The sequence below is a fragment of the Aspergillus puulaauensis genome, chromosome 2, assembly GCF_016861865.1.
Source record: "Aspergillus puulaauensis MK2 DNA, chromosome 2, nearly complete sequence".
Lineage (NCBI taxonomy): Eukaryota > Fungi > Ascomycota > Eurotiomycetes > Eurotiales > Aspergillaceae > Aspergillus > Aspergillus puulaauensis.
Window position 1 is genome coordinate 871,023 of NC_054858.1, and position 24,738 is coordinate 895,760.

A 24,738-nucleotide genomic window follows, 5' to 3' on the forward strand; every position below is an offset into this window, starting at 1 on the left:
AAACCACTCATTCAGCCGGTAAAGCGTTTGATTTCCGAACCATGGCGATGGTCCACCCCACCGTTGTCGACGTGATGCGGCGGGGTGCCTAGCGGGGTGTGGGGAAGGCATTGGACAACCAAATCCCGCGATATCTGATTTGTTGCACAGAACTGCCAAATATTCCAATAATTACCATGCAGAGGGATACGCTCGACTAATCGAAGTATAATTGGCCTCAAAATTCCTAATACCAAGGGGGGCTCTTGGGGCAGCCAGCAAGTTGACGTCCCCGAGATACACCCCGCATGCTCCATGATTTTTGTCAACTACAGGTGGGTCTTCACCCTCACCAGATGATTTCCCATATCGGCTAAGAGTATTTCGCGGGGTTTCTCCAGAATTGTGCACTAGCAAATCACCAAGCTACGTCTCGTGGTGGGAAATAGGGCCCTATAAAGTTCCGCCTTTGCTCATTTCGACCCTTAGCTCCAGCATCTTCAATCGACGCTACGACCATGCCTGTCTTCACTGAACAAGGATCTTCGTGGCGCGACCTCAGGGTCCTCCCATCATTAGCGCCTGCTATCCCTCGTCTGACACCCGCATTTAAACCCCCAGACGGTGGCCACGAGCGGTATGAAGTGGTAATTATCGGGGTAAGGCTCGAGGGATACTATACGCTCTGCAACTAGGCTAACTACAGCAGGCGGGCCCCGCGGGTCTTATGCTCGAACTTCTTCTTTCTCGATATGGGTTGACTGACAAGTCATTGCTCTGCGTTGACTCAAAACCCAGCACTCTAAAATCAGGCCAGGCAGACGGCATCCAGCCTCGGACACTAGAGGTATTCAAAACGTTAGGCATATCCGGCGAGATTGAAAACGAAGCGTGCCAGATGTGGGAGTTTGCCTTTTGGAACGCCTCTGAGGATCCCAAGAAAGTGATTGAGCGACGATCTGTTGTGCCCGAGGTCATCCCACCAGCTCGCTTTCCTTACGAGGCAACTATCCACCAGGGTAGGGTGGAACGGATTATGGAAACGGACCTTCTCCGGTACTCCCAGAGAGGGGTTGTCAGAAATACCAGGCTTCTTTCTTTAGGGATCGATGAGCACAACGATCCTGAATTCCCAGTCCTGGCAACTCTTGAAACGGATGGCGTGACGCGAGTCATCCGCACAAAGCACCTGGTAGGCGCCGATGGCGCACACTCCGTTGTTAGGCAATCTGTCGGGCTGAAATTGGAAGGGCAATCGCTCGACCACATCTGGGGCGTTATGGATCTGGTAGTTGACACCAACTTCCCTGATATACGGAGACGTTGTGCTATCCATTCTCCCGCCGGCTCCGTCATGATCATTCCTCGCGAGCGCATCTGTACCGGAGAATACATTACTCGTCTCTATGTGCAGGTTCCGGGCTTAGAGGATTCGGAAAATACAGATGTCGACGCCGACCTCAAGAAGGATGCAAAGATGAAGCGCAGCAAAGTCACGTTGGAAGCGATCCTTAAGCAGGTCCAAGACGCATTCCAGCCATATTATATACGACCGAAAAGAGAGGATGCTGTTGACTGGTGGGCTGCGTACCAGATTGGCCAACGAGTGTGCCCTGAGTTTATTGTGAGGGATTCCACTGGAGTCGGTCGTGTTTTTATCGTGGGCGACGGTATGTTCCACCTTGGGTTGAAACAGTACGAAGTTTGACTGACAGAATAAGCCTGCCATACACATAGCCCAAAGGTAAAAGAGAACATCAAACATGGTGGCCATGGATCACTAATAGTTCTTTAGGCTGGTCAAGGAATGAATGTCTCAATGATGGACTCATACAATCTCGCCTGGAAGCTCGCCTACCACATCAACGGCTTGACTCCCGCATTATCAGACGAAAGCCCGGATCTGCTTGACACATACCACATGGAGCGGCACGCCAACGCACAGCAATTAATCGACTTCGATAGAACATTCTCCAGCAGCTTCTCGGATCAGCTAGGTACATCGGGCTCAAAGTCGGGGTTATCCCACGCAGAATTCGTCAACATTTTCAATACTGGGAACGCATTCACCAGCGGCTGCGGCGTAGAGTATGTCGAAAGCCTTGCTGTGGAGAGGAGCCTATCTACCAACGGAGAACTCCCTGTTCGCGGAGACGACTTTCTAGCCGGAATATTGCGGTCCGGGAGGCGCTTGCTGAATGTTAAGGTGAAGCGGTTCGCGGATGGTAGTCATCGGGATATCCAGGATGGTACGGGTGCACTACAATTTCCTATGTTCATTACTGATCTTGATATACAGAACTAGAATCTACGGGTCGATTCCGCATCCTCTCGCTTGTCTCCGACGACCTACTAGAGCCTCAAGGTGTTTCTGCAACTACACTGAAAGCAGTGACCGCACTCTCGCAACGTTTCCCTGCGTCTCTAATTGAACAAATTGTCGTATACCCACGTTTATCCGGCGAGCTAAGTTGGGAGAGTATCCCAGCCTGCGTCAAGGAGGAAACTGAAATGTCGCTATACAGCGGGTATGATCTGGAAGACGCTTACCAGATATATGGAGTTGATCCTGGGAAGGGCGCACTTGTCGTCGTGCGGCCGGATGGATACGTTGGTGTTGTTGCGCACTTGAAAGACGTGGAGCGCGTCGATGCGTATCTTAGCCGTTTGATTGTTAGAGCTGCATAGGGAGTTCCAAGACCCTATTTAGCTACGGTAGTACTCTCAATATTTCAGAAGACACTGTCAAAGCACCTGGCCGGTGCGATGGGGTCCTTTCATCCGGAGGCAGGAATTATTAGGTCGCTCCAGACTAGGCATATGGACTGGTTTAGGGTGCCGCGTGGGAAGCTTTGATATGGCGATGTGAATCAGACCTAGACATACTGGAAATCTCGGATAAGATAGTGTTGATGTTTTCCTCTTTATATCAACCTGAAACTCAAAGTCCCGCCCTTCAGCGATTATTGTGCATCCACTATAGTGTTTCCCATCCTAAACAAAGCCGTTGTTGCTGCCAAAGAGTAGTAATTTCAAAATAAAAGTACCCTTTTTATGCTGGACCAGGTGGCCCCATGCTAATAGATATATCTAAAGTTCGTATTCTCACGATCCGTCAAATCCTCAAAAGCATTTGCATATGTCTCATCACGCTCATATAATGCATCTTTCTTCGCATTCTGCCTCATGAGATGCCAGCGCAGCAGGAAGATAACCACCACCAGCAGACTGTAGCAGCCAATGTGTGTTGAGAACGCGATGAAGTACCGAGGGGCGTCCCATGAGAGGAAAACTTGGGGGCCTAAGCAAATGGCAAACTTGGTTAGTATATACTATATAAAAACCATGGCGATGAAGCAAATCTCGGCCCGTGAGTGAAGAGGGCCGACCAGGTAATCAGGCAACGTACCAACAGCAGCGGCCGTAGCCCAAGAGATGAAGTTGCATGTTACAACGGCGGCTTTCTTCGTCTGGCCGGCGACGTTGCGGCTGATCATTGAGAGGGCCAGAGTCTGAGCAGACCAGAAGGAGAGTGTGATGTAGTAACTTATTAGCAGACCAATGCGGGTTGCGTTGTTCTTATTCTCGACCGTCATCAGGACGATGGTTCCTATGAATGATCTATAAATTGTTAGAACTAGGACATTATCTGCTTGTTCAAGAGGAAAGACAGGCATACGGAATGCAATAAACCCCCATAACCAGCAAGTTCTGCCCCGTCTTGCGGACCAGATAAAGGGACGAAAAGAGCACAAGGATAATATAGAACCCAAGGACCATGGCAAGAAGCTGCGTCTGCAAAGTAGTAAAGTTAAACCCCTTAATAATAATCGACTTGAACGCACCCAGTCCGCTCGTCGGTAGCGTCGTGCAAATGGATATAAGACAGTACCCCCAAGTCTGGGGATCCGTTAACGCCTCAATCAGCTGCTCGCGACGGAATGCCTTGTTTTGAAGACTGGTTTGATTCTCACGGACCCGCTCGACCATTAATCGTTTATCGGCTTCGTTGTAGCATTTGGCTCGCATGGGTGAGTCCGGCATGTATTGGCCCACGAAAAGACCCCAGAGGACGGTTACGCCGCCGTAGGAAATGAAGAGTGCCTGCCAGGATTTAAGCGGGCCGGATTTTATAAGAGTGAAACAGTAGGAGAGGATGCCTCCGACTACTTGCTGGCCGCCGTTCATCATGTACCTGTCTAGTTTGTTAGGTATCGCTTCCGGAGTAGGGTATCTTGTGCCTACCAGTATGTGACTGAGCCGGCTTGTTCTTCTCTTTTGTACCACATGGCGCTGGAAAGTATCTTAGCAAGATGGCGATATGGAAGGGAAATATTCCTAGTGGCTTACCTCAGGACAATAAAGGTAGGCTGAGTGCATGCCTCGAAAATACCCAAGATGGTCCGCACCGCTACCAGCCCAGCGAAGTTCTTGCATGCTGCATGACACGCCAAGACTACTCCCCATGCAATAATATTGAACGAAAGGTACTTGGCAATGGGAACGCGTTGGATGATGAGATTGGTTGGGTATTCGACTACCAAGACTGCGATGTAGATACAGGTAGTCAACCACGAGAACTAAATGATGCCAGTCAGTGGTGTGTATTAAACGCTCATCATTATCAGCAAGGATACTTACCTGCTGTTCAACAAGATTGTTGTCCTCGTTAAATCCCATGATCGAGACGAACGAAATAGTGCCCTTATCCAGGGCCTGCAGAAAGTAGGTCACAATCATAACGCTCAAGACCCTGCGGTCAATCATGCGCTTCAAGCGGTTGTTGGTCGTTGCATCGATCTCGATCCGGGTGGTGCCTGCATACTCGGCCACCTCGTGGTCGACTCTTTCATCGATGGCTTTAGGCTTTTGTATGTCGAGGGAGTTTCTGTCCACATGTTGACCTGCTTCTGCGAGCTCAACCTGCGCATGTGAAGAGTTTGTCAATGGCAGGGGGTTCGTCGTCTCCTTTGAAGTGTTCATTCTGGGGAAGTTCTTCAATGTTACACCAGTTGAGGTCTTCCGCGTAGCCCTGTGTACCTTAAGAATAACTGAAACCTGCTCGGCAGAGAGACACCGAGAAATAATGGGTCCAAGCGATGCCAGTCTGGGGTTGCGGGGGAGATTTGGGGTATCTCTGATTGCATGACTCGTACATTCCTGCTTAGGACTTAGGACCCTGGTCAGCTGCCGAGAAACAAAGAGTCTTGATCCCTTAGGCGCTCCATCCCGACATCCGCCTCTCAATAGGGCTATATCCAAAGCCGATCATAGACAAGACCTTTCAATGTTACCCCGAGGGCCTCCAAGCTTTACCTAGTTGAGCTTGCTTCGGGGGAATGTGCTGCGAGTAACGCCTCATGCCGGATAGAAGGATCACTTTCTTCGGGTTTCGGCTATAGCTGGCCCTTCTTTGCATGTTGGAGTAAGCAATTCGCTACATTGTAGCCGAAGCAAACGGAGGCTCGATCTGGACCTGTAACCTGTTGGATAAAGGGCTGCCAGCTTTTGCCTCCTACACTCCTCTCCTATCGATCATCCCCCTCCTAGTTTCCAGTTCTTGAGGAAGAGAAACCACCAAAATGTCGACGACACACGGAATCACAGAATCACAAGTCCACTCGACGATTGAACTGCTCATAAATCAGCTCGTCGGCCTAAAAGACAAAACGGAAGAATACCTCTACCACCTACCTGACGGCCGCACCATCGACACCAAATCATGGGATGGTTGGGACTGGACACATGGCGTCGGTCTCTATGGTATCTGGAAGTACTACGAACTAACAGGGAAACCGGAACACCTGCAAATAATCGAAGATTGGTTCAGCAATCACTTCAAGGCCGGGTCTACGGAGAAAAACATTAACACCGTTTCTGTATTCCTCACCCTCGCCTACGTCTACGAAGAAACAGGGAATAAGACATACCTCCCCTGGCTCGAGAGCTGGGCTGAATGGGCGTACCACGACCTCCCCAGGACTGAATACGGCGGAATGCAGCATATCACATACGTCAAGACAAACCACCAGCAACTGTGGGACGATACCTTGATGATGACCGCGCTCCCATTAGCCAAAACCGGAATGCTGCTTAACCGGCCTCACTATGTTGAAGAAGCCCTGCGCCAGATGCTCACTCTCATCCAATATCTGTTTGACAAGGACACGGGTCTCTTCTTCCACGGGTGGGAATTTGATATCACCGAGTCCCTTCGGGCAGGCCATAATTTTGCGAACGCTCGCTGGGCACGCGGGAATAGTTGGCTGACAATCGTTATCCCTGAGATGCTGGAGCTGTTGGAGGGTGGCGACGGGTCGTCTTTATCGTCCAGTCCTGCGCTCGGTGCGCTGCGGTCTCATCTGATCAACACATTGACAGCGCAATGCCGGGCTTTAGCGCGACTGCAGGAGCCCTCTGGGCTATGGAGGACATTGCTCGATTGTCCTGCATCTGAGGGGTCGTACCCTGAGGCATCGGCTACCGCAGGGTTTGCGTATGGAATACTGAAGGCGCGGCGAAAGCGGATTCTCCCTGCCGACGTTGGTTCTGGATGTGCTGAGCGGACGTATGATGGGATTGCCATGGCGGCGATGAAGGCTGTCTTGGATAATGTTTCTAGTGATGGGGAATTGATGCAGGTGAGTTTTGGGACTGGGATGGGGGATACATTGCAGTTTTATAAAGATATCAAGAAGACGGCGATGCCGTATGGGCAGGCGATGGCGATTATGGCATTGGCGGAGATTCTGAGGCGGTTTTATTGACTTTTTGGTAAAGGATAATTAAATGAACGGGCCTGATTCTATGTAGAATGTTATGGTGATAGAATTCCATTCAGTGAGGATATTTGTGCATGTTGACAGCTGAATGCAATGCATAACTCAGCCGCATTATTGCGCTGCCTGGCCATAAGTTAATATTATTTGTCCACACCGTAAAACGTCAGGAGTAGATGCTCAGCCACAACTGCCCCACTGCATCTGCTCCATAAGATGCGCTTACCGAGTGAAGTTAAGACGGCTGCCTAGTCCTTTAAGGAGTGTGGCTAGGATTCAGTGCCAGGCTGCCACGTACAATGCGACAGGCGGAGTGAAATGATAGCAAAATGAACCAGACCAGCCAGTAGGATTGCTGTATGTCATAGGGCTCCTGTAACTGCCCATTCCGCATGCATTAGCGGTTCTGGAACAATTTAATGTACGGCCGGAGGAGTTGGGCTGTGCTGGACAAATGGCGGGGCAGCGGGCGTCGAATGAGATCAACACCACGAGCTGAGCTGACTCTCATCTCCTTCCACGTTCCCCTCATCTCCGAGCGATCTCTCTTCCCTTTTATTTTATCATCATCTTGAAGAGGGCCCTATCCCTTGTCTGACATTTTCATTCTACTCCTCCCTCCCGTCCCCTCTTTTGTCGCTGCACACCGATCGCCATGTCCCACAACCAAGACCACCTGGCTTACGGCCAGTACCAGGGCCAGGACTCTGACCGTGCTGGTACTGGAGACAGCGCGAGGAGTCTCGTCGGCGACACATTCAGCATGTTGAAGAACAAATACAAAACACACCAGGGATCCCACTCGTCAGGTCCAGCACCCGGAAACCAGAACCAGCCGCCATCGCAGAGCTATAACCCCAGCGGATACGGCGTGAGTCGTGCTCCAAGCACATTATCCAATATTCTAAAACTGTCGGTGAACAAAACAATTGACTAAAATCCCAGAGTCAAACCAACCCAAATCCCGGATACAACCCCGGGCCGACCCAAGGTTCAGGCAACCAGGGGAAACCACCAAAGCAGGATAAAGTGTCCGGGCTGTTCGGCAAGTTCCAGGGCGTCATTGCAGACTACGGTGGTGAATACGCTCAGAAAATCGGAACCGCTATCGATCCCCAGGGGTATGCAGAGTACGGAGCTAAGCCGCAGGCCCAGTCGCAAAACAGATTCGGCAGTTTCGCCCCCGACCGTCCGGGCAACGATGTACAGTGGTATGTCGATGGGTGCTCGTATTTCTATGCTGTCTCCAAGGCGCTGGAGTCGGCCAGAGAATCCATTTGGATCTTGGATTGTAGGTAACCGCGACGTAGTTTGTCGTGATGGCATACTGACCATGAGTAGGGTGGCTATCGCCAGAATTATACCTCAGACGGCCCCCGTCGAAGAACGAGCAGTACCGACTGGATAGGCTGCTGCATGCTGCTGCGCAACGAGGCGCAAAGGTCAACATCATTGTATACAAGGAGGTCACTCAGGCGCTGACTCGTATGTCCACCCAGCCCGCGCTCGCAGATACGTACTGACTGTGTCTAGTTTCCTCGCACCATACAAAACACCACCTCGAGAACCTTCACCCCAACATCGCTGTGTTCCGCCACCCCGATCACCTCCCAGACCGTCAAGGCCTGACCGCTCAAATCACCTCTTCTCTTCAAAATCTCTCTTTAGACGCCCTGAAGCTCGGGCAGATGTCCTCCGACGCCATGAAGGGCATTTATGGTATCCACGAGGACATGATCCTCTACTGGGCCCACCACGAGAAACTTTGCATCGTCGACGGCCGAGTCGCTTTCATGGGCGGACTAGATATGTGCTATGGACGCTGGGACACCCACCAGCACACCCTCGCCGACGTCCACGACAACCCCGCCGACAACGTTTTCCACGGCCAGGATTACAACAACGCCCGCGTCCTGGACTTCACTGACGTTGCGCATCCCGACCAGAACAAGCTCGATCGAACGCAGACTTCGCGCATGGGTTGGTCCGATGTCGCCGTGAGTTTCCATGGTCCAGCTGTAGAGGATATTCGCCGCATGTTCGTCGAGCGCTGGAACTTCTTGTACGACAGCAAGTATAAGTCCCGCAATGATGCTAGATTCACCAGACTTGCGCTTTATGGTCGCCCGAGCTCTTCTGGGCCGCCTCAGTCGCACCAGGGCGCTCAACAGCAGACGCCTTACCAGCCTGGTCAACCCCAAACCACCCAGCAGCAGGTCGGCGGTGCGGCTGCTGCCCAAGTGGCTCAGCCAAGCTGGTCTCAGCAGCAGACAGGCCAGCAACAGACTGCTCAACAACCTCAGTATCAACCGGGTCAGCAACAGTCTGCTACACAAGAAGCCCAGCCTAGCTGGTCGCAGCAGCAGACATACCAACCGGGCCAAACCCAAACCGGCCAACAGCACGTCGGTGGCGCAGCTGCAGCTGCCGCTGTCCAAGCGACTCAGCCGAGCTGGTCTCAACAGCAGACCTCGTACCAGCCGGGCCAGACCCAAACCACTCAGCAGCAGACGTCTTACCAGCCCGATCAAAGCCAGCACAGCAGCACCCAGGGTACCGCACAATCGAACCAGCCAGCTTGGTCTCAGCAGCAACCTCAATACCAACCATACCAGGCTGGCCAAGCCCAATCTAGCCAGCAGTCAAATCCCGGTACCCCCCAAGCTTCGGCTCCTTCCGCCCAACCCAGCTGGTCTCAGCAACAATCCGGTTACCAGTCTGGTCAACACCAACAGGCCCAGCAGCAGCATGGAGGCGACACCCAAGCTGCCAGTCAATACCAACCCTACCAACCCGGTCAGCAGTCCCACCCTGGTACCCCACAGCCACATGGAGGCGACACCCAAGCTGCCGGTCAATACCAACCCTACCAACCCGGTCAGCAGTCCCACCCTGGTACCCCACAGCCTACTGCCCCATCATCGCAGCCAAGCTGGTCCCAGCAGCAGCCTGCATACCAATCCGGTCAGCACTCGTACTCTCCAGCTCCTCAGGGTGTCAGTGAGCTAGGTCCGTCGAGCCCTCAGCCGAGTTGGAATCAACAACAGAGTCCGTATCAGCAGAGCCAGCCTCAGCAGCAATCGCACTCGAGCACTCCTCAGTCTGCTGCTCAGTCACCTTATACCGGCCAATCCTTCCCACCACCTCCCCCTGGACCACCACCAACTCAAGGTTCGACCCAAAGCCAAGCGGCGCCCTACTTCCCACCTCCTCCTTCGGAGCCTCAGCAGCATACCCAGGATGCCTCATATTCAGGCTCGAGGGGTGTTTCGGATTATGATTCGGGAGACCGTGAGAGAGGACCTGGCGGCAAGCCAGGCTCCGGATCCGTGCCTGGCTTCGTACCCAAGCGCTTCCGTGAAAACTTCGATTCGCTTCGCGGTGAGCTGGCTGGTCAGATTCATCAATACCAGGACCGCTTCGCCACCGGTAGTCTAGGACGACCCCAGCAGCGCGGAAACATGTCCTGCCAGATATTGCGTAGCTGTGGAAAATGGAGCAACGGCACTCCCACCGAGCACTCGATCCAAGATGCATATGCTGAGATCATCAAGCACAGTGAACACTTCGTCTATATCGAGAACCAGTTCTTCATTACGGCAACGGGTGATAAACAGAAGCCAGTCAAGAACCAGATCGGTGCTGCTATCGTTGAACGTATTCTCCGCGCCGCCCGCGCTGGCCAGAAGTACAAGATCATCGTCGTAATCCCCACCGTACCCTGCTTCGCAGGTGACCTGGCAGACCAAGCGGCTCTCGGAACTCGCGCGATTATGGAGTTCCAGTACAACTCGATTAACCGCGGTGGCAACAGCATCATGGAGCTGATTGCCAAGGAGGGATACAACCCTATGGAGTACATCCGATTCTACAACCTTCGGAACTATGACCGCATCAAGTATGCCGCTCCCCAAGGCGTTCCCCAAGGCGCTCCACAAGGTGCACCTCATGGAGCTCCAGGATACGGATCCGCTCATCGCCCTGCCTTTGACACTTCGGCCGCCTACCAATCGTACGGAGCCGCCCCTGCAGCAAGTCACAAATCTGGGTCTGGGCAGCTGGACACTGTGAGCTCGTGCTACATGCTCAACGGGCCAGACCTGCGTAGCCTCCCTTGGGACGGACCCAGCGAAGCGGAGATCAACGCGTTCGTGACGGAAGAACTATACGTGCACTCCAAGGTAAGATTCTTCCAAACAAACAACAACCCCCGCTTTCCCATTCCCATTCCCATTCTCATCATCGTCGATTAAGAATCTAACAACCGAACAGGTCATGATCGCTGACGACCGTATCGTCATCTGCGGATCTGCCAACATCAACGACCGCTCACAGGTCGGCGACCACGACTCGGAAATCGCCGTGATCATCGAAGACCGAACCCCCGTCCCATCCAAGATGAACGGTCAGCCCTGGCCAGCCAGTCGTTTCGCGTCGTCTCTCCGCCGCCACCTCTTCCGGAAGCATCTCGGCCTCCTCCCGCCCCAGAACTACGAGCAGCCCGAAAACGACCGCTTCGACTTCGAGTCCCCCGAGAGCCAGATCGTCGCGGATCCCTTGGCAGACACGTTCCTCAGCGTCTGGAACACCCGCGCGCACACGAACACTGGCGTCTACCGAGAGGTCTTCCACTCTGTCCCGGACGACACGGTGCGGAACTGGAGCACGTACAAGGAGTTCTACGGATACTACTTCAAGAACGCGGATAAGCAGGCCTTTGGTGAGGAGATGGATGGGCCGCCGGCGGCGTACAAGTACGGCCATGTGGTTTCGGAGAAATTCCCAGGTCCCGAAGGCGTGGCGCGAGTCAAGGAGCTGCTCAGCCAGGTGAAGGGGACTCTAGTGGAGATGCCATTGATGTTCCTCTGTGAGGAGGATGTGGCTGAGTCGGGGTTGACGCTTAACGATCTGACAGAACCGCTGTACACCTAAACCTAAGTTAGGGTCCGTCTGACGTCGAGTCTAGTTTCTTGGGTAGTTTCTTTGTTTCTTTTAAGATTTGTGGCAATTTTCTTGTCTTTTTTTTTCTCTTGGCTGTCTCTTTGTCCTTTGATGTTCTGGAAAGTAAGGTTGGGTTTTTCGGACGCCAAGTCGATATTGTTGTCGGCAGAACAATATGTAGTTCGCGTGTTCTGATTGGTCAATGCACCCTCTGCACCCTGTATCCTGCAATCCAACACCAGATTCCATCTAAAGCCTCCCAGGGTCTACTCTACCGAAATAGCCCGCTGTCTTTGTCTCGCGTGGCTGCCATGGCTCCAGGAAGGTTTCAACCTAGCTGTATCCCCTCCACACGTGGAAATGCAGTCTTTATCGCCCGTCTCAGGAACGAGGCTGCGATTCAGCATATCCACGAATCTCCAGCTCTCAAGAGCGAATTTCCCTTCGGTGTGCATTGAAACCCCTCTAAATGCCTTTACCCTCTTGGTCCTTCCCCAAGAACAATATCAAGCCTGACTCAACGCCACTCACATTCAACCCGGCGGCCACCCATTCAGCTCCTCCTAAGGAATACCATATTCACAGATGCCAGGTGATTGTTCCCCACCCTCCACGCGCACCTTGAATCATTCAGCTCGAGATATGCTTGGCCTTTTGGCCCTTTCTGGGTGTCAGGATAGCGTTCACGCGCATAACAAGCCCGCACACTTTGCCACCAGATGTAAATGGGTATAAATATCCCACTGTCCTCAGCCAGATCTATCCTTTTCTTTTCATCATCACAAACAGCCCGAGTTTACTACTCCACTACAATTACTGCTCTACAATCTTTTTGCTTGACGCAAAGACCAAACCAACTTACCAAAATGTCCCCAATCGAGAACACCCCCGTTCCAATCACTAAGGGTATGCATGCCACATCCTCATCACTCCTGTTCCCTCTATCTATCAGTATCCTAGATATAAAGAGTCTAACATTTCATCTGATGCAGCTTCTCCCGGCTCCGGCTGTGTGATTATGTAGATAATCACCCGGTAGCCCGCGCCTCCCGCGCCCTGAATCCTGTCCTTCAGCCAAGTTCAATGTCCACCAGTATCATGCAACAATCTGATATCTCCCTCAACCATCGACGCACCCTCGCCTTGCGCATATATCAAGATTGTTGCCAAGTATCCATCGAATCACATAAACCATGACACGCGCGAGGCGCCCTACAAACATCGCCGTGAGCGAACCATGAAGGAAAAAAAAAAAACGCCAGAAAATCGTCAAAAAAAAATCATAATCACCAGTATATATCACATCAACATGGTATATACCGCCTCTCATTTTATGAGGGAATGAAGAACCGAGCGGATGTATACGGGTCGATCACATCGAGCGGCGCAAATTTCCTTCCCTCTGGCTCTTCTTTCCTCAGTTTCCGATATGTGCTGCACGCCTGTCCTGCTCTCGCTGAGGCCTGTTGCAAGTTTCATTCAGGTCACGAACTGGATTTGCTTCGACTGCCTTTTGAACTTCAAGCAAAACTTCTCTTCAAATACCTTACCTCTCTTACCTCGACTGTGATTGCGATTGGATACGGCAATTCTCCTTCTCTGCAATTTGTTCCCGTTGCTTGTTACTTGTTGCTTCAAGTCTACGCTCCCTGGTACCGGTTGGGCATGGATAGGATTTGGGGATGTCATGTCTTCTCTTCCCTCTTACTTAGGATTTATCCATCTCCTCTTGAACGTCTTTCGTCTTTTTTTCTTTTATTATCTTTGGTGCCTAGTACTTTTGCTTGAACAGGATAGGTTTCTTAGGTCACGCTGGAATGAAAAATATACCCAAAGACTTTTCTCATGTGTCTCTGTAGTTTCTAGGCTTAGTACTATAGAGTCTTTCCATCTACTTACGGTAAACTACGGACTAGTCTGACAAGAATTAAGTCGTTAGTTAATTCGTAAGTCCACGTGTGTACTGACCCTGGAACTTAATCTATCTATAAAAATATTAAGAGTCAGCTGGACTCGGGTTCAGTGAATGATCGTGGCTTAGATATGTGTACCCGGTTAACCGGATGGGCGGGGTTTATGGTGCTGCAAGAAGGGAAGGGCGTATTCACACGCCTCGGCCTCTACAGGTCTATCGACCTTAGTTGTGAAGCGAGGTCACGGGCAAACGATGTAGTGTACAATTGTCATTTTGGGGCGGCCCAGTTTGTATGGACGAAATCGGGTACAAGCAACTGGCTCATGATAGCTACCTGATCAGGGTACGGGGGTTCCTAAGAGTTTACCTAGGTAACGGATAGGTCGAACAATGTAGTTCATAAATTCATTTCAGTCATACATATACGATTCTTAAACACATGATTTATTTACACGGGCAGTTCAGTTACTCGACAGTTGTCTCCTTCCGGATCGCATCCACACGTGCAATATCATCGGCGCTAGGCTCCTGCAGCTCCGCGTCTCCCAACACAAAGGCTTCGCTCACTGCGTCTTCGACTTGTTCCACGACATGGAGAATCAGATTCACAGACCGAGCTGTCCCGATCTTGACTGCGTCCTCACCCACTGAGGCTGCGATCTTTCCGTCGCCACCGTTCTCCGTCTGGTCAGCGATGAAGGCGCTGCAGGTTGATTTGACCGGGTCGAGGAATCGGCTGCGGAAGTAGGCGTAGGTCTTTTCTAGCTGTAATTGACTGCGGAGCTGTTTAGATGATATGAGGACATAGTAGAGGTTAAGCGCCGAGTGGATTGATGGGCTGAGTAATTGCGTGAATTTGACCCAGGAGGTCAATAGGTCAGAGGATATATCTATATCCAGAGAGGGAGAGGCGAAGATAAGGGGGAAGACGACGGAGAAGTAATGGGGGTTGAGGAATATGCTTGACCCGGAGGTTGAAGGTTCTTTGGCTGCCATTAGGATCTCGTTCTTGAGCCAGTCAATTGCCCTATCCTTGATCGTTCGATAGTGGTCGTCCTCTAACACCTTCCGAATGATCTTGAAGCGGGATATTTGAGAGGGGTTGGCGTGGATAACAGTTTCGGGAAGCCTCCGTACTGTACTGTACGTTTGGCGAACGGTACACGCTGTCAACGAAATGACAAAGTCTGTGAACCCCTTTTCATCTGACGGTGCTGGAACCGGGTCTTTAAGGGATAGGACGGCGAGAGCGAGGAGCGAGTCAAGGAGTACCTCCGGTTGCTCGAAGGCAACCTCATCCAAACTGCCGAAATTCCCAACGAAGTTATCCAAAACACGGGCTAGGTCGGGGTAGACCTTGATCGGAGGAATGGTTCCAGAGGAGAACAGCTGCGCGACCGCTGCCCGGGCGGCGAGTAATAGTAAAGCTGCGTGTCTTTCGAGAGGGATGTCCTCTGCCTTCTTCGGATGTTCTTCAAAGTCTAACGGTTGGGGTTGTGTCTCGGGCGCTTGTGTGACAACCTTCAAAAGCTCTGCGTCGGTCAGGCCAAAGTCTTGGGAAAGTGCCTATTCGAGTCAGTACACGGCCTGTCAGAAAACGAAAAATATCATACAGTAATCTTTGCAATTATGCTATCCCTCTCGCCCAATTGTTTATTCTCCACGTAGACATTGCTAGGTGATCCAGATCCCGGCATGCGCGTTTCTGGATGCAGCTTCTCCTGCATCCTAATGCCCCAGGACATTCCTGGGTCCATGGCACCTGAACAACTCAAGAGATATGACTTGAGAAGCTCAATCAGCCCAAATTGTAAGAACCGCCTAGTCAACGCACTTTCCTCGTCGCGAGCCGGACTAGCGGATGTGACCTCCGCTTCGGGATCCGGGGCTGATGCTTCGGCGACGCGCAGCACCGTCGAATCGCTGACCTGCCTCGGGGGTGGCGGAGGTCGCTTCGTGGGAGATACATCTCTGAGGAATTCTAGAAGCGCGATGGTGGTCTCATTCGTCGGCATTGAGTTGTATGCTTCCAGCGCAGCCTGGAGAGACGTTGCAAGGAACCGACTGGGCGATTTGGTCTTGATTCGCGAGTGCAGGGTCGAGAGCATCGCAACGAGAGTGTTGAATTTGGTGACGTGAAGCGGGACGCTCCCTGTCTCTGCATGTTCATTGCTGTTGCTCAGGTTGACGCCCTGCAGTTGCTTCTCCATTTGCTTGTCTGTGTCCTCCTCCTCGTCTTCGGCGGGGTGTAGCTGCATGAGAGCGTCGGATACGCGTAAGATGACCTCTCTAGGATTCCCAAGTCGCGCGACATCTTTCAGACACTCCTGGGACTCTGGAAGCATAGGGAGGAGGATCTTTACCAGGTCCCAGCCGATATTCGTCGTGAGAACCTCATCTTGCAGGAGCTTGTGGAGGATCGGCAGACGCGCGGGGGTCAACTGGTACTCGAGCAAGGTGAGGTAGGTGAGGTAGTCGGTGGCCGGGGGGAGAGCCTGGATAAGAGGGTCTTGTTCGGCCATTGGGATTGACTGATTGATGGAGGACATGGGATATGAGATGAAGAGAGTGGCAACGCGGGGAGAGGAGGGGAGGATGAAGGGTCTGGTCGTCGAAGCTGCGTCAGCTCATCAGTCTTGGCGGTTGAAGCGGGGCAGATGACATCACAGGTACAGAAACGTTTTCTGCACAACACATTCTACAGGACATATCAAGATACACCAAACATGCGGTGTACTCAGAGTAACACCAGGATCCATAACCTGTAACTCAATTACTAACTCTGTAAGCTATCAATGCACAGCAGCGCTAGTTCGCTCAATTATTGGGTTGTTCGCGCGTTGCTCCAGCTCATCTGGACTATTACATACGACTATCCTTCCTACAAGTATAGACACTATAACTATCCTCGTTTCAATTCAAATATATCTAGACATCCCACGTCGTGTGTGGACACGAGAAGCCCAGTATAAATGCGGATCTCATATCCGTGGTTGGCCACGTGACGTGGACCCTGATGATCCCATGCTTGGCTTGAGTTTATAATAGTAGGAAATCAGAATACGATGATATGACTAAAGTTATTCCAAATTCTAATGGTTATTGTGGTTATGGAAGAGCATTCGCTCTTTTTACTTCCCGCGTGGCGGCCACGCGCAGGGACCATTCTGTCTTAGGAAGTTAACGGGAGTGGGTCTGCCACAGAACCATCAGTATAAAACTATAAAACTAGGGCTTCTCTATAAGACGAACAAATCTGCGCTTCTGCCCATCCACCTTTCAATTCCCGAAACTCAAGTCTGTCATTTTTATATCGACTCTCATCGTTTCTCTCTCTTAAATCCCCAGCTCCGAAATCCCCCACCTTAATAGCAATGACCGCCCAGATCCTCAAAGCTGCACGCATAGCACCGGAAATCTTCCAACTCCGACCCGACTACCGCGCCCTCCTCCTAGTAGTAGATGGAATCCCCCCAGGCCCCAGCGACACAACCAGCGAAGCCCTTCTCCTCGAAGCCGAAACCCACGTACGTGAACTGCTCGCACAGCACCCCATACCCGAATTCCCACACCTCGCCGCATGGCGCGAAGCATACAAATCCTTCGGCGCCAAACCCAACAAAACAAGAAACAGTCTGGAAGCGCTATCCCGACGCGTCACAGCAGCAGCAGCAGGTGGCGGTCTCCCGCGCGTGAACCGGTTAACGGACATCTACAATGCGATATCGGTGAAGCACCAGATTCCGCTGGGTGGCGAGGATCTGGATAAATACGAGGGTGCGCCCTTTCTGGTTCGTGCGACTGGGAATGAACCGTTTCAGACGTTTTCTGGGGGCGAGCCGCAAACTGAGTGCGCGGCGCCTGGGGAGCCGATTTGGTGTGATGGGGCGGGGATTACTTGTCGGAGGTGGAATTGGAGGCAGGGTCCGCGGACGGCGTTGACGGATGAGAGTCGGCGTGTGTTGTTTATTTTGGATGCGTTGGAGCCGCTTGGGGATGATGGTTTGGTGAAGGCTGCTGAGGAGCTTGCGGCTGCGCTGAAGGGTCTTTCTACGGAAGTGCAGGCGGCATATAGAATTCTTGGTGCTTCGGGAGAGACTGACGAAGTGAAGTTGTGATCTGATACAGAAGAAAATATTGTTGATGACGTTGCATAGAACAGGTAAAATGGTTAAAAGCAATGCAGATCGTAGGCTTAGCATCGGGTAGCTTAGCCCTAGTTCGTAGAGGCAATCTTTAATGACGACGATCTTAGATGCCCATGCCAAGGTTATCAAGTCAGTCGCACAATTTTGACTTAAACGCTTAAATGTGCCTGTGATGAGTCTAGCCAGTAATGCGGGGAAGGGCATGCGTGTATGGCAGGGAAAACTTAGGGCTCTCAGCAAGACTCCGCCGAGCCGGCTGTCAAGGCTTGCATGCGAAGCGCATGTGATGGCTTCATCTACTTGCCAGAATTCCTGCAGCCTAACTCCACGGGATTCTCGTCTCAGCAGATCCACCTATCCAGACGGGCGGGTCGACATTCTTCAGCCCAATCTCCGGCGGATAGAAGCAAGGATGATGCGATGTTTCTCCGGTGCGCCAATCAAGGCGATGGGGCCGGGGCTAGACCCAATGCACTATATACACCGCGAGAGAGGTGGGCCGTGAGGAGTACCAACAACACCGCTCTTAATATATCTATATTGTCCAAGGCTTTGCTGTAATGACGGCGGGCGCCACCGGGTGAGCGGACTCGGGGCTGTTCTCCGTATTGGATGTGGATGCTACGGAGGGTCAATTATAAAAGAGACTTGCCTCCTGGAAGTTCTATCACCGGTTTTCCATACTTCTCACCAAGTCAAAAATTGTATCAGCTCAAGATGAGGCTTAGTGCATTCATTCTGCTGGCTGTTGCTACCTGCACCAGCGCCGCTGGGGTTACAGGAGCTGCGGAGGGCTTTGCAAAGGGCGTTACTGGTGGAGGTAGTGCGACTCCAGTGTATCCAGAGACCACTGCCGAGTTGGTTTCGTATCTTGGAGATAGCTCAGCGCGAGTAATTATCTTAACCAAGACGTATGCATCAACCCTACGCCGTGTGCTGTATGACCGCTAACCAGGGCCCAGTTTCGACTTCACCGGCACTGAAGGCACTACAACAGAGAATGGATGCGCACCGTGGGGCACTGGATCTGCTTGTCAACTTGCGATTAATAAGAATGACTGGTGTACGAACTATCAACCAGATGCCCCGACGGCTTCCGTTACTTAGTGAGTCGCCCCTGGTCCTGTTAACTGTACAGCCGGGAACGACATACTAAGCAGGCGATCAACAGCGACAATGCCGGAGTGCTGGGCATTACAGTCAAATCCAACAAAAGCCTTGTAGGCCAAGGCTCCAGCGGTGTTATCAAGGGCAAAGGTCTTCGGATTGTGAGCGGTGCAAGCAACGTCATTATCCAGTAGGTTACTCCATCCCATCCTATCTCAGCAATAACTAACCAAGCCCAGAAACGTTGCAATCACAGACCTCAACCCCAAATATGTCTGGGGCGGAGACGCAATCACCCTCAACGATGCCGACCTGGTCTGGATCGACCATGTCACGACCGCGCGCATTGGCCGCCAGCATCTTGTCTTGGGAACGAGCGCCTCGAACAGAGTGACGGTTTCTAATTCCTACTTCGACGGCACCACTTCGTACTCCGCCACCTGCGATGGGTACCACTACTGGGGCATCTACTTGGACGGCTCAAACGACCTGGTTACCCTGAAGGGGAACTATATCTACCACATGAGCGGTCGTAGCCCTAAGGTCGCTGCGAATACCCTTCTTCACGCGGTAAGTATCCTTCCCCTATTTTCACTATCTATGAACCGTCTTCATACTAACACCGCTCTCCTCCACAGGTAAACAACTACTGGTACGACTCCTCCGGCCACGCATTCGAGATCGACTCTGGCGGCTACGTGCTCGCAGAAGGCAACGTGTTCCAGAACATCCCCACGGTCGTAGAATCCCCCGTCAGCGGCCAGCTGTTTACCTCGCCGAATTCAAACACGAATCAAGTCTGCTCAACGTACCTGGGCCATACATGCCAAGTCAACGGATTCGGCAGCTCGGGCACATTCAGCCAGGCGGATACGGGCTTTTTGGTGAATTTCCAGGGAAAGAACATTGCCAGTGCAGAGGCATATACTGTTGCGCAGAGCAATGTCCCGTCGAATGCGGGGCAGGGGAAATTGTGAGGGTTGAATATTCGTATTTGAGCAAGGAACCTTTGGCTGTCGTATATAAGTGCCTAGAAAATTGGCTGGAGCTGGACGTCCATCGTTCCTTCCTGAATGCTGTATCAGGTCTTGCTTTTCGGGAAAAGTGCAATGGAGAAACTTGAAAGGTCGTTCCTTCTAACCCTAGCCCTCCATCGCACCTTCCCTAAACCACCGCATAGAGTCTAATTCGATTACCTCAGAAGGAAAGAGCACCGGGATGGACTTGACAAGTGACATCTATCGCTCCTTCCAATTGAGTAAGACGGATAGGTAGGTACATACTGCGTTGTACCTAAGTTGTAGTAGGTAGCCAGGCCTCGGAAATCAATAGAAAGACTAGAAGACGGTTCTAGTAATATATACTTACAGAGATGAGAGCACCCAAAAGAAAATTAATATAATACAGCATCCACTCTGTCCCTACTCCGTCCATTCGTAGTCCGGCACTTTATAATCATCCGAATGGGCAGAAGACGCGCCGAAGAATTTTTGAAAGAGCGCCGGTATCCTGCTCCAGCATATAAATGCAAAAAAAGCGTTTCGGAGCCATAAACCCCAGGCCGTCTGAGGCGCCAGTATCCCCGGTATAAAAGGTGGAATCTTTTGCATCTCGTTAATGAAAGGCTGCATCTGCTCCTCGTAGCCCTTCAGAGCTTCCGGTACATCTCTCCCGTTCTTGCAGATCTCACCGGCTAATATGTACGCACCGGTAAGGGCGAGACTGGTGCCCGTACCAGTGGGACCGGATGCATATCCTGCATCGCCAACCAGCACAAACCGCCCGTTAAGCAGAGCCGGCGGCTTGACCTGGACCATCTCGCTCCCGTAAAAGTCATCCGCATCCAGCATGCCCTTTATGACCTCGTCGCACTTCCAGCCCGCTCCACGGAAGTACTGGGCCATGTATTCTTTGAGGGCATCGGCTCCTAGTTTGTTGGCTTCACGGAATGGTTTTGCGGCTTCGTGGGCGTTGCGTGGGTTGATACCCATCATTGCAACGCGGGTTATGCCAGATGAGTCGGATCCCATGCAGATAAAGCGGCCTCCAGGGGCACTGTATGCCTCTCCTATTTGGCCCCCATTGAGCAAGTCCTTCTTTATGGAGAAAAAGACTACCCAGGAGTTTAGTGAGTGTATATAGTCCCGGATACCACAACCAAGGCCCATAGCGCGAGTTCGTGATGTGGCGCCATCACAGGCCACAACTAGATCGTATTCCGTGGCTGGATATCCGTTCATAAACTCGACCGTAGCAGGCCCGTTACTCCGTTCATCTTGCTGTATAGAGGAGACTTGTTCGCCGAAAACATACTTGATGTTCTTGTGGGTCTTTGTAAGGTCGAAGAGAATGCGTGCTAGGTCACCACGGAGAATCTCATACTCAGATATGAGAGACTGTTGATTAGCATCCCCTGTAGGCGCGATGGTTCCGTAGGGCGTGCCGTTCTCGCGGACGAGGCTGATGCCCTCGACAGGCAGGGTATTTGCTCGTACTGCCTCTTCCATCCCGGGCATCTTCCGCATTACAGAGACGCCAGATGTCCGAATATCAATATTTTGGCCATTTGGGCGTATCTGTGAAAAGCGCTCGATAATTGTGACCTTTGCGCCGGCTTTGGCGAGCCAGTAGGCTGCCGTTGGTCCTGCGATGGATGCCCCCACGACGAGAACCCTCAGGTTTGACATACCGATGGTCTATGAGATAAATGGAATATAGCGACGACAATCCCAGTACTATTCTCTCAGAGAACAAGCCCCCGGGCCGATGCAATATATGGCAGTAGGCGAGCGTCTTCGGATTGTAGGGCCCGAGGCGCTGTGGCTGGTTATTGGGCGAGACGTGCGGGTCGGGCTTCATGATCCCGAGTTTCGGTCGCCAAGACCCGAGCAACAGACCAATAACAGCAACAGTAGTCCAGCCTGGGAACTATAGGTAAGGTACACTCAGAAGTTAGGACGAAGTAGCTACTAGCTTGCCTGCGCCTGTTGGTCCTGCATCAATTGGTCCCAGAATACCCAATCGTCAACATCGAAATCTAGACCGCAGTCTACTCCGGAACTCGGTTGTTCCAACGGACTGCCAAGTAGTATATTTGTGCCGCTCGTATGCCCCAGGCAAGCTAATGATGCCGCGCAATTTCTGTGACGCTCCACCTGTCTACTTTCCCTTGTTCCCTGCAGAGTCCTCAAAGTTGCAATGAAGGCTGGCTCTGTGGCACCGCTGTCTTGCTGATAGGAAACCCAGGCCTTGAGCGCAAGGCGTTGGAGAGTCACATACAGCGCTTGCTTACTTTCAAACAGCTCGTCATGGTTTTCGTATAGTTGTGCTACACTCTTCCAGGCAGTCTCAACTTCAACGGGTGAAAGCAGATCGCGCCTTTTCGATAACATGGTCAGGATGAAAACGAACGAGTCTCGCGTACCCCACAAAAAGAATGGTCTGACGTGCCATTGATATTTGCTGATTCCGATATGCGAGTGGACAGTCGCATCAGTATCCAGAGTCTTCTGCGCAAGCTGAAACATTTCCTTCCGTTCGGCGTCAGTAGCAGTCTGGTTCCTGATTTTTGGGAGCCGGATTTTGAGGCGCAAGGCTGTGATTCCCGACCGGGCAAGGCCGATAGTGAGGTAATGGAGCGGGTTTACAATATCGCAGTAGCGTATAAACTTCTCCTCGACTTCGCTTTCCGCCTCACTGATGACCTTCTCTGCTTCACGGTGATTGGGAAAGCCCAGAGGAGCGCCGCCGTTGATCGGGGTTCCGGCCCTAGCCAGCTTTTGCCCAAGACATGCGCGTGACAGGCAGAAAATCATCTCTGTCGCGCCCTTCTGCTCGACTGGCTTCTCGGTCATTCCCGGCCAAATTTGATCATCATTGATGTTGAGGGGAGGCTTAGTGTCCCAAGACTCGGGCAGTGTCATCATGGCGGTGCCTGCAGACTGGCTTGCTCTACCATCAAGTGGGAAAATCTGGTAGAAAAGGCGTCGTCTCATTTCGACTTCGAATGGTGGCAGGTCTAGTTTGTCTCCATCTTGGTGTAACCCCATGCGTTGCGCTATGCGAACTGCGACCCCAGTCAGAATATAATACGTATGCGGATCGTACAGATTGCGACTGGATAGAAGGAAGAGGTAATAAGCTTGAAGAACAGCCATCTCAGTTGTCTTTAGGAAAGACGCATTCACGAGAGCTTGTCGTGCAGCCGAGTGATATCGCTGCATCAGGGTAGAACGCGCTTGTCGGAACTGATCGGTACACTCCTCTTCTGTTATTGAAAACGCCGCGACGTAGTAAATCGCAAATAGTAAGCACTCGTCGGATTTTGATGCCGTTTCAGGTCTCTGTGACACAGATTCAACTATCTTGGTGACAGAAGGAATGTGCAGGATCTTGCATATGGGTTCTACATTTTCTGTATGCATATTCCACAACACCAGGGCGTCCTTGTGGTTTGGGTGGTGCTGAAGAAGGCTCTGCCCCGAGCCCATGAAGGCGGCGGCGGTCAAAGGGTCCAATACTACAGGTCTAGAGATGCCAGCGCAACCTGGGAGCGTTTCGTCCTCTTCTTCATCGGACACGTGTTGCATCTCATCGTCTTCCAGGCTATACCAGAAATGACTGTCGATATATCTTGACCTTCCCTGGCGGGTCAAAAGCTGGCCGGTTCTCGATTTTTCGGGGTCCGCGGGACACACAGACGGTGTCTCCTTGGACGACGTCGATGTCTCGGCGTCCAGCAATCCATGCTGCTGCAAAAGGTGCTCATATCGATCTAGTCTTTCGAGCTTTTCAAGGGTATCGAGACTGAGTTTTCGTTTGCGATGGCGCGAATTCGGTTCGTGGTAAATGCACTCTCGCCCGCTTTTCCGACACCTAGAACAAATCGGCGAAGTTTTGTCGCATTTGACCTTTCGCTTCGCACAGGTCTGACAGGCACTTGGCATTGGGCCCGATGAAGCGCTCGAGTTGCCGGGATCCGATCCTGGCTGGGCAGTGGGTGCCGGAGCAATGGGAGCGAACCCACTGTGTTCTGGGCCTGGCCCATTGGTAGCAGCCATCGGTGTTCGTGCCGCACTGCCGATCATGAAGTCCGTAGAGCCTCGTTGCTCCGATCGTCAAACATTAAATTCATAGATACCGAGCAAGGATTTCCTACATTGGCATGCGGGAGAAGTGGTATACGCAGGAAGAATGATGGTAAATTAAAAGTTCGGCGACTATGACTAATGTACACACTGGCGATCAGCTGATTCGGCGCTGGTGAATGGCAGGGATGTCAGGCCAAGCAAGGCTGAAGAGCCAAGCCACCCGATTTTTGGGTCGTTTTGCGATGATCCACTTTCCCTTATAAATCTTATGCTGGACTGAATCAGGTTCCAACCGAAAGGCCCAAGCTTGTACCTGAACTCTACTCCGGAGTAGGCCCTGCACGACCCCGGATCAACAACGAGTCAACGACCATGCCACGGGGACTACGACCAGGAACCGCGAGCACTGACCCCCTGTCAAACTGAAAGCCGGAACTCTCTACTGCGCATTCAGGATGACTACCTACCTGGGTAGTTGTGGCCAACCATCCTTGAAGCTGCGGGAGTTGCCGGTTGAGCCGACGCCGTTAGCGGCCGCTGATTGGGGGATGCCAGGGCCGTTCCAAGTTGGATGACTCGAGAAATCAAGCAAGTTCGGCCCAAGCGGAGAGTTTTTTTCGCCCTGGACTCCATCAACAAGGCGTTAGTTCCTGCGACTATACCATGAAGAGTAAATCTACCTCTCGATCCGGCATATGCTTGATTTTCACAAGGCGTTTCCTCGATCCGTGCCCTACCGATTTTCCGCCCTCCCTCCATCTCCCCTTCTCGTCCATCCC

At 52.1% G+C, this 24,738-nt stretch overlaps 9 protein-coding genes across 9 annotated transcripts; 5 read left to right on the top strand and 4 right to left on the bottom strand.

Annotated features, from left to right (window-relative positions):
* Window positions 1–497: 497 nt before the first annotated feature.
* On the top strand, window positions 498–2,667 carry APUU_20374S (uncharacterized protein; the record flags this gene model as incomplete). Its single annotated transcript, XM_041699008.1, has 5 exons — window positions 498–638; window positions 689–1,649; window positions 1,701–1,723; window positions 1,775–2,228; window positions 2,279–2,667. 5 exons carry the CDS (start codon window positions 498–500, stop codon window positions 2,665–2,667), a joined length of 1,968 nt encoding a protein of 655 aa, XP_041552136.1.
* A 389-nt stretch (window positions 2,668–3,056) lies between these two features.
* Window positions 3,057–4,962, bottom strand: APUU_20375A (uncharacterized protein; the record flags this gene model as incomplete). The annotated part of the gene is made up of 6 exons (XM_041699009.1): window positions 3,057–3,280; window positions 3,389–3,600; window positions 3,659–4,174; window positions 4,225–4,272; window positions 4,330–4,559; window positions 4,621–4,962. The coding sequence occupies 6 exons, from the start codon at window positions 4,960–4,962 to the stop codon at window positions 3,057–3,059; spliced, it is 1,572 nt and encodes a 523-aa protein (XP_041552137.1).
* A 599-nt stretch (window positions 4,963–5,561) lies between these two features.
* Window positions 5,562–6,746, top strand: APUU_20376S (glycoside hydrolase family 88/105 protein; the record flags this gene model as incomplete). The annotated part of the gene is made up of 1 exon (XM_041699010.1): window positions 5,562–6,746. The coding sequence occupies one exon, from the start codon at window positions 5,562–5,564 to the stop codon at window positions 6,744–6,746; it is 1,185 nt and encodes a 394-aa protein (XP_041552138.1).
* Window positions 6,747–7,413: 667 nt separating this feature from the next.
* On the top strand, window positions 7,414–11,690 carry pld2 (putative phospholipase D (PLD); the record flags this gene model as incomplete). Its single annotated transcript, XM_041699011.1, has 5 exons — window positions 7,414–7,629; window positions 7,704–8,049; window positions 8,100–8,243; window positions 8,292–10,939; window positions 11,031–11,690. 5 exons carry the CDS (start codon window positions 7,414–7,416, stop codon window positions 11,688–11,690), a joined length of 4,014 nt encoding a protein of 1,337 aa, XP_041552139.1.
* Window positions 11,691–14,079: 2,389 nt separating this feature from the next.
* APUU_20378A (uncharacterized protein) lies at window positions 14,080–16,163 on the bottom strand (the record flags this gene model as incomplete). The annotated part of the gene is made up of 2 exons (XM_041699012.1): window positions 14,080–15,180; window positions 15,228–16,163. 2 exons carry the CDS (start codon window positions 16,161–16,163, stop codon window positions 14,080–14,082), a joined length of 2,037 nt encoding a protein of 678 aa, XP_041552140.1.
* Window positions 16,164–16,988: 825 nt separating this feature from the next.
* On the top strand, window positions 16,989–17,732 carry APUU_20379S (B3/B4 domain-containing protein; the record flags this gene model as incomplete). The annotated part of the gene is made up of 1 exon (XM_041699013.1): window positions 16,989–17,732. One exon carries the CDS (start codon window positions 16,989–16,991, stop codon window positions 17,730–17,732), a length of 744 nt encoding a protein of 247 aa, XP_041552141.1.
* A 747-nt stretch (window positions 17,733–18,479) lies between these two features.
* Window positions 18,480–19,846, top strand: APUU_20380S (polysaccharide lyase family 1 protein; the record flags this gene model as incomplete). Its single annotated transcript, XM_041699014.1, has 5 exons — window positions 18,480–18,673; window positions 18,725–18,868; window positions 18,934–19,059; window positions 19,109–19,439; window positions 19,508–19,846. The coding sequence occupies 5 exons, from the start codon at window positions 18,480–18,482 to the stop codon at window positions 19,844–19,846; spliced, it is 1,134 nt and encodes a 377-aa protein (XP_041552142.1).
* A 444-nt stretch (window positions 19,847–20,290) lies between these two features.
* Window positions 20,291–21,556, bottom strand: APUU_20381A (uncharacterized protein; the record flags this gene model as incomplete). Its single annotated transcript, XM_041699015.1, has 1 exon — window positions 20,291–21,556. One exon carries the CDS (start codon window positions 21,554–21,556, stop codon window positions 20,291–20,293), a length of 1,266 nt encoding a protein of 421 aa, XP_041552143.1.
* Window positions 21,557–21,838: 282 nt separating this feature from the next.
* APUU_20382A (putative C6 transcription factor) lies at window positions 21,839–23,956 on the bottom strand (the record flags this gene model as incomplete). Its single annotated transcript, XM_041699016.1, has 1 exon — window positions 21,839–23,956. One exon carries the CDS (start codon window positions 23,954–23,956, stop codon window positions 21,839–21,841), a length of 2,118 nt encoding a protein of 705 aa, XP_041552144.1.
* Between the last annotated feature and the right edge of the window lie 782 nt (window positions 23,957–24,738).